We start from the raw sequence: 8634 nt of genomic DNA on the forward strand, positions 1-8634 counted from the left end.
ATCATCTAATCTTCATCTTCACATTTGAGTCCCCATAAAATCTACCTCCAAATATAAACCATTTGGATATCTTCAACAATTCAATGAAGAAATTCTTCTTTTATCTTCATACTTCTCCCTCTAATCTTCTTCTTCTTTGTAATATGAGTCACTTTTCTATTGCATTTTATTAACTATTGTACTTCAACATCTTAGATGATGCTTTTTTTTGTATTATATTTCAGTGTTTACATTATATTTTGTGATATTGTTATTAACTTGTGTACTAAATTTATCTATATCCTAGATTTTTTTAAGAAAAAGAAAAAATATATCTTCAATGTATCAGTATTCTCGTTTTTTTAGAAATATATATAAAAAAAATAGTGTATTCTTAGACATATCCATATCTTAGTTTTTTAGAAATTGATAAATTGTCGTATCCGATCCTATCCATATTGTGTAACCATATCTGTGTTTGTGCTTCATAGGTTTGATTCGATCCCAATAACTTACACTCAGCTTCTACCACAACTATATCAAAATAATCAACAAGCACTCGCACAAATAGATCTGTTGCAACCTCCTTACCTAAAGTGGTATGATCTAAATATTCGTTGTGATTATCATGCAGAGCAATTGAGCATTCAACTCATAATTGTACCGCACTTAAGTACAGGGTATAAGCATTGATCAAGGTAGGATGGTTGAATTTTAATAAAGACAACGTGCCTGACGTAAATAATAACCCTCTTCCAAACTACCAGAATTCGCAAGTAAATATTGTAGATGTGCAGGAGATAGGTTCATAGGAAGTCGAAAGCATGATTACATCCAAAGAAGATCTTTTTCAAATCTTGTTCAACAATGGATTGATCAAACAAGAGAATTTGCAAGTTGATATCTCTGATAACTAATATAATGACGGTTTGATATGTTTGTACCATGCTGGGGCAAAAGGCCACTCTATTGATCAATGCCCCCATTTTCGCCAAAAGGTGAAAGAGTTATAAGAATCTCGTTCCTTATCAGTATCCCAAAAGACAGTCAAACAACAAGAGGAAAAGTATGAAGTAGACGCCGCAGAAGAAATCTCAATAGGTGAATGCTCGAAGATTTCTTTGAAGCAAAAACCATTAACGATCTTCTACCGAGAGAAGCCTAATACCACCAATTCTAATCCAAAACCAATTACCATACAGGTTCCGTCTCCCTTCGAGTATAAAGGCTCAAAAGCAGTACCATGGAATTACGAGTACAAGGTAATTGTTGAATCTGGACCAGTCCCTAATGACAATGTTGATGAAATTGGAGGTATAACACGTAGTGGGAGGTGTTATACACCAAAAGAACTATTGACGCACAAGGATAAGAGAAAAACCAAAATCAACATGCTATTGATTACAAGGTAGAGAAACCCATGGTGGTAAGAAGTTTATAAGCAAAAGAGCCAACATCTGAAGATGATATCCAAGAGTTTTTAAGACTTGTAAAACATAACGATTATAAAGTGGTTGAATAGGCAAAACACCTGCTAAAATTTCTATCTTGGCCTTTTGAAACTTCAATTTCTTGATAAGGTAGAGTTCATTTTGATAAGGCTATTGTGGGGTCATTGAATTTTATTTTCTTAAGTAACTACTTTGAAGGTTAAATTATAAACAACCATAATTTATAATAAAGAAAGAAGCGCATTTATGAATATTTATATTAACTAAAATTTTGTTGATTAATGTTTGGTATAGAATATTACTGTAATTGAACTATATACATTTAGGGGTATTTGTTTCAAGGATAATAACACATAACACCTTAGGTCATGTATTTCAATTATGTCAATATATTATATTATTTTCACAAATGTATAAGTTGATTAGTTAATTACACAAAAATTAGGATCCAATGAACTTTTAAACCCCAACCTATGATTATACTTCTTATGGTAGGCAGTTGGAAAGAGAAAATACATTTATTATATTCTATTAATTATTTAAGATTTCTTCTCATTTTCAGTTGAAGAGAGAAAATGTATTTAATATGATTCTATTTTTCATTTAACACATTTAGACGTATCAAGTAACTGTTTTTTCTGACGGATTCATAGTTATTTTAAATACACCTTAGAATATTGTTTTCGATACTTGCAAATGTTCTAACTAATATATAAAATATATCACAATATATAAATTAGAAATTGACTCAATGTTCAACATAAATTCCAGTATATATCGTAAATTTCTTTTGTATCATAATATATATAATCCCAATAAATCAAAATTTAACCATGCCTCCCTAACAGAAGTGTAATTCAAAATTAAATCAACAATTTCAATATACCATAGTATATAAATCACTCAACATTCAACATAAATCATAGTATATATCATAAATTTCATTTAAGTAGTCAGAAATCCCAATAGATTCCATTTAAACTTTAAATGTATTTATTACATATTATTAATTAGTTGAGATTTTTTTCCATTTGATATTAATATAATTTTCTGTCCCCAAGTTTGACTTCAAACATAAAAATATATATATTATGATATATATGAAATGTATGATATATACTGTGATATAAATAGAATTTATGATATATTATGGTATATTGAAGTTAAATTAATTTTGAATTACACTTGTGTTAGGGAGTTGTTAGATTTTGATTTATTGGGATTATATATATATGATATAAAAGAAATTGATTAATGTTGAATATTGAGTCAATTTCTAATTTATATACTATGGTATTTCATATATTGGTAAAAATATTTGCAAACATCCAAAACAATATTCTAAAATATATTTAAAATAATCATGAATTTATCAGAATATTCAGTTGCTTGTATGTAAAATTTGCTAAATGAAAAATAAAATCATATTAAATGTATTTTCTCTCTCCAATTGAAAATGAAAAAAAAAATCTCAAATAATTAATGGAATATAGTAAATACATTTTCTCTCTCTAACATTAAAGTTGCTTGGTAAATATGAAAAAACATATAATAAATGCACTTTATCTCTCCAATTTTCTCTCTAACCCCACGAAGGGTATTTTTGTCCAAAAATAGCATTAAATTCTTTAGATGAAAATATCCAAATATTTAGATATTTATGAAAATAAGTTTTCAAAATAGATTAAATCTATAATAATCCCTTATTTCAAGGGTTGGGATTGGATGGGTTAAACATCCTAAGCCCAATGCTTGTTTAGAGCATAGATTTAAGAAGTCTTGTATCCTTAGGTTTAGGTATTTACTATTCGACCCACACAATATTCAAGCCCATGGGTTGAATAGTAAATACCTAAACCTCCCATCCTAATCCCCAAGTTTAAGATTCCACACATGCGCTCCAAACGACTCCTTATTGTATTATTTGCAAGATTTAAAATGTCCAACCCATGGAAATGTGAAAATATCAAGGAAAACATTGACATGTTGATGAAAATTTAATACCGTGGTAATTTGAATGGAAAAAAGTTATATCCATATCATTCACGACTCAATTTTAACTTTGGTTAAGAGTGCAAGTAAAACGAAAGAAACTCATTGATAAGTTGTGAAGAATTTAACCATAGATAATCTCTTGACCATCACATCAAATAAGTAGAAGATTCATTAAACTATAAAACATTATCTTGTCATAATGCAATCTGCTTCAAGTGCCAATAAAAAGTAACTCATCCAATGGAATTTAACATCCAAAAAACTGCCAAATAAAAGGCGTCCCCAGCCAAAACATCACAAGTACCACCTCGTTCTAGACTGTTGTATGGAAAATTATAACCAAAATCCTTTTTATCCAGCATTAATTTGAAACCATATGCATCTAAAATACCTTTTACTAAAATCAATGTAGTTGTATGTAAACCTAAAGCTATAGCATGACGAATCAAGAAATCTCTAGGCCCTATTGTAAAAAAACGATGAAGCCGAGCCAAACAGATAGCCAACCCAAACCAATTTTACACCCCTAATCACCCCACTGGCAAACTAAAAAGAACAAAAAACAATTATAAATTTCAGGACAAAGAGCAACACTAAGCCATTCAAGGCTGTTTATTATAGCATCACTGATAAATAAGATGAATTTGGTACAGTTTCTGAAGCCTTTTATTTCAGGTTACTATGCTACATAAAAACCTTGCATTTATTCTTATATTTCAGAAAGTTAAATGAACATTAGAGGTAACCACATTGTATTGAGGAAACAAACAACTGGTTACCAATCTATTCTCCTCCATACCTTGGCTTGCGCTTCTCGGCAAACGCTGCCAATCCTTCCAAGCGGTCTTTCGTATCTAAGAGTTCTGTGTAACATTCATCTTCTATTTCCATAGCTGACTCCAGGTCTCCCTTGAGCCCCTCATCGATCGCCTTCTTTGCCATCTTTATTGCTAGTGGACCCTGTTAATACAATACTCAACAATTACTTGGATATTAGATTCTAGGCAGTAGGCACACTGTGAAAGTTCAGAAAAATATATTTCTATCTTTGAAATTTCGAGAAATGGTTCATTTGGATGTATGAGTTACAGTAAGTGATATTATGACTCTGACATTTAAGAAATGATACAAATTGGTCCAAGAATCACTACTTCATTAGTGATAACAACATATATTTGGAGGAAATTAACTTTTGAACACAACTGTCTTATGGAAAAGGGTTATTGTGGATGTCACTTCACAGATTTGATCTTCGATTGTTTCTTTAAATTCTTTTAATAACTTAATCTTCCAATCAGCGCCTAAATTCTCAATCAAGAACCGGACTAAGACGATCATTGTGAAGATAGCGTGGATGATAATGAAGAGCGTGGTATAGTAACCAAATAAACTGTCCATTTAAATTACTATGAATAAAAAAGTATCTACATAGAAACTTTTGATTTCCATTAAGGACTATCAAACTCATTTAACGGGTGTCAGGACAGTGGACACCAATGTCAATATTAGAAGCCTGGAAATTCAAGGCGAAATCAAATAACTATTGGGGAAAGTATATAACTACTAAGAATCAGGTTCAACATGAGCATAGCTCAACTAATATGATATATGAACTATTGATCAAGAGATCAAAGGTTTGAATCCCCCATTCAGCATGTTATTGTCAGAAAAAAAAAATAAAACTACTAAGAATTCAATATTTAGAATGCAGGTATGAGGTTAGGAGCTTAGATGTGAAGGCCCTATTTAACTATTTGGTTTTTAAAATTAAGCTTATAAAAACTATTTCCACCTATGAGTTTTTTTATTTTATTATCTACTTTATACAAATGTTTTCGAAATTCAAGCCAAGTTCATAGAGGAAAAAAGTATTTCAAAAACTTTTTTTCTTTTGAAATTTGGCTTTAAAATTTAAATGTTTCTTTAGGAATGATGAAAATCATGGAAAAGAAATTATGAAAAAAAAAGCACAATTTTCAAAAATAGAAAACTAAAAATGAAATTAATATCGAACTGGACCGAAGTGTTTAGTAAGTGGGTTTAGGAATCGTTCTATAACACCGCTCATTTTAAGAATGGAACTAAGGCACAAAATATGATTCACTTAAAAAAACTCCACAAGGTCTGAGACAATGAATAGGATACTCTCAATCCATCAGATGGTCGGTCCTTGAATTAGTCGAATCATACCAATCAGATCATAAGTTTCATCAAATTGTCCGCATGATTAGCCAGAAAGATAAACTATATAAGATGTTCTAGTTACCTTCTGATTTATCTCTTGGGCAATTTCCAATGCCTTTGTATAAGCTTCACCAGCAGGGACGCAGTAATTGACAAGACCTAAAGCAGGAAACTTTATTTTCTTCTCCTTAGCTCAATAAGACATTGAACTAAATCTTTTTTTTTTCCCTAAATGCTGTTCATACCTATAGATAGAGCATCTCTACCACTGACCTTACGACCAGTGAATATAAGTTCCTTTGCTATTGATTTACCAACCAGCCTAGGAAGCCTTGCAGTCCCACCTGCCCTGTGAAAAAACACGTTTAGAAGCTATAATCTACTCGTGCATACTGGAGAACCTTCATGTTAATACCAATAGAAAAGAGGAAGAAGGGGGATTCAAAAAATATTCTTGAGACGAGTATCATCCAGCTTCCACCATCAACAGTTTAATGTTCATACTGAGTAGGAACTATCCAACATCAGTTTGGATGCAAGCTTCCTTCTATTGGTCTCAAGTGAGTTATCAAAACTTCATATGTGACCACATATATATATAAGAATTTACGGCATACCCAGGAATTATAGCCAGTCCGGTTTCTGGCAAACTGAGTTTGGCATCTTCCCCTGGATCATGGTTTAACAATGTGAGTTACAACAATAACTAAGCCATCCAATACAGCAAGAAGTTCTGGTAAGGAACTTAATGTAAAATAGTTGAATAAATTATTTACCACATATCCGAAGATCACATGCTAGAGCCATTTCAAGTCCACCACCCAATGCTGCTCCTTCAATAACTGAAATAGTAGGAATAGGAAGTGCCTGAATAAAATAAATTTAGATTACATCAGCGGACAAATACTTCAAATGGACCTGAAAAACCAAAGGAAATATATTTCAAAGAAGGTGAAAGCCGAAACAAGATTTGTGATCAAGAAAGAGAAGTACTGCATTCATAACATTGACAAATAATTATGTTAATCAGGTAAGTAAACAAAATAAAATAGAGCTGCTTAAACATGTGAGAGGTGGCCACCATGGCTTGAACTCCTCTAAGTCCTTTATTACTTACATAGCCCTTATTGACCACTCGGCCGAACTCAAGGTGATTAAACATGAAAGCATATTGTAGGCTTCGCCGCTAATTCACAAGTAAATAAAACTCTAAAGTATCATTTAAGTTCATCGAAAATATCGAGTATAATGCCTATTTTTATTTTTGGAATCATAATAAACCAAATCTCAAAGCCACAGAAGAATCGAATCACGTGCACTAAGCTTACTAGCATCAGCCACAAAAGATCATGGTGAGTATCTATGATATATCACTCATGTGCATCTCAACCGATGCATTATATACTTGACAAGACATCCTTGTTTAAAAATAATGTAAATAAATCAAAGAATGTAAAAGCAAGTAGGAATGTAGATAATAACAATCCACCTCTAAAAATGTGAATGCAGACCGCAGTGAGGTGACAAAGGAGTGAACTTCTGATGCTGTCATCTTCTTACGTTCCTGCACTTAAAAGGATGAATTGAGGGGGAAAAGAAGTTAAAGACCATACCATACTGAGAGAGCCGAATTGTTAGAGATTCTACCAAAATGCTCCAATATAAACCAGCAGGGTTAACAAGAATACCTTCAAATCTGCACCTGCACAGAACACCTTTGGGACAGAGCTGCAGATCATCATAACATTGACTGATGGATCACTATAAATGGATTCAAAGGCGTGACGCAATCCCCTCAGCATATCCTTGCTAATGGCATTTTTTGCCTCAGGCCTGTCTAAATGTACCTCGACAATTCCTGTCATCGATAAACCAAACTAGATTTCCATTCAAACATAACTGAAGCAGCCCAAGAACACCCCAGAAACTTGAAAGGAAGTAATCATAGATAGCATTACAAATGAAGAAAAAAGGAACCCATCAGAAGTTCAAGCCATCCTAGGACAAGCATAAAGAATATCTGAAAGAACCCAAGAACCAAAAAGAAAAAAATAAGAAGAAGAACAGAAAAGGAGAAGCCGCAGTTGGTTATGCACTCTCCATGCATGAACTATACGAATCCTCAGTACACTTTTGTCAGAGAAGTGGCTGTTGATCAAGTCGTGTGTCACATATGGAAGTTCTCAATGCATAAAAATTACTAGGGCTCATGACATACCTTCTCATTTAAACACTTTTAGAAGAACATATTTTCTTAGAAGACTTTTTACAAAAATAGTTTTAGTTATCATTAGTCCGATTTCACAAATGTCAATTATCATAAAGTGGTTCCTCATCTTTCCAAAAGAAAAATTACAATAAAGTAATTTTAAAGTGATCTTCGATTTCGATCAATCACATTTCGGATTATCAACTTTAAATTGTCTCTTCAAAATATAACTTTGAACCACACCAAACACTCTAATCTTATTAAAAAGGATGATAAAAGAATCTTGGCCCTCCAATCTCCATTATCTGCAGACAGACAAATCATCAAGAAAGTAGCCATTGAAACAAGAATAGCGAATCATATATTCCAAAAGCAAAATCAAGCCTTAAACATTAAGTAAATATCACATAATCACCTAAACATAAATTAACAAAATCGGGACCTAATTTGAGACGTCACAACAAAATCCTTAAACATCAGCAATCTAAATAACCCAAGCATATAACCACTGAGGTAAGAATATCAAAATTGAAGAAGATTTTTCATATATTCAGCTAAGAAATTACCAGAATCGGAGTCAGAAAGTCGGTGAAGCCGGACAGGCTCAGAAGAAAGTGACTCCAAAATGAGAGTTCTGCAATGAGTGTATCGCCATGGATGTGAGAACGAATTGAAGCCATCGGAAGAGCTGGAGGTCGGCAATGCCTGACGGAGAATTCCGGCCGGAATTGGAAGGTTCTGAGGTGAATGATGGAGCTGAATATGTAGGTTGATGAGATTTCTGCTCAGAATTTTGAAAGCTCCCATTCGTTGTAC

General features: G+C 32.5%; 1 protein-coding gene across 2 annotated transcripts; it reads right to left on the reverse strand.

Moving 5' to 3' along the window:
• Nucleotides 1-4008: 4008 nt before the first annotated feature.
• On the reverse strand, nucleotides 4009-8634 carry LOC120091565 (probable enoyl-CoA hydratase 2, mitochondrial). 2 transcript variants are annotated; one of them, XM_039049657.1, is made up of 8 exons: nucleotides 8385-8634; nucleotides 7298-7486; nucleotides 7099-7173; nucleotides 6386-6476; nucleotides 6227-6278; nucleotides 5855-5958; nucleotides 5692-5768; nucleotides 4009-4385 (listed from the first exon to the last, which is right to left on the reverse strand). In XM_039049657.1, exons 1-8 carry the CDS (start codon nucleotides 8496-8498, stop codon nucleotides 4209-4211), a joined length of 879 nt encoding a protein of 292 aa, XP_038905585.1. In that variant the 5' UTR covers nucleotides 8499-8634; the 3' UTR covers nucleotides 4009-4208. The 2 variants fall into 2 exon arrangements, with proteins under 2 accessions (XP_038905585.1, XP_038905583.1); XM_039049655.1 differs by having other exon boundaries at nucleotides 7298-7467; nucleotides 8385-8625.

This window comes from Benincasa hispida, chromosome 11 (assembly GCF_009727055.1).
Source record: "Benincasa hispida cultivar B227 chromosome 11, ASM972705v1, whole genome shotgun sequence".
Lineage (NCBI taxonomy): Eukaryota > Viridiplantae > Streptophyta > Magnoliopsida > Cucurbitales > Cucurbitaceae > Benincasa > Benincasa hispida.

Excerpts from the sequence above, each read along its gene's own strand:
- LOC120091565 (XM_039049655.1), bottom strand. The coding sequence starts at position 8,625 with ATGGGAGCTTTCAAAATTCTGAGCAGAAATCTCATCAACCTACATATT. Across the intron at positions 6,477-7,098 it reads CTGCATTCACATTTTTAGAG|GCACTTCCTATTCCTACTAT; the intron begins GTGGATTGTTAT and ends TATTTTATTCAG. Across the intron at positions 5,769-5,854 it reads TAGAGATGCTCTATCTATAG|GTCTTGTCAATTACTGCGTC; the intron begins GTATGAACAGCA and ends TTCCTGCTTTAG.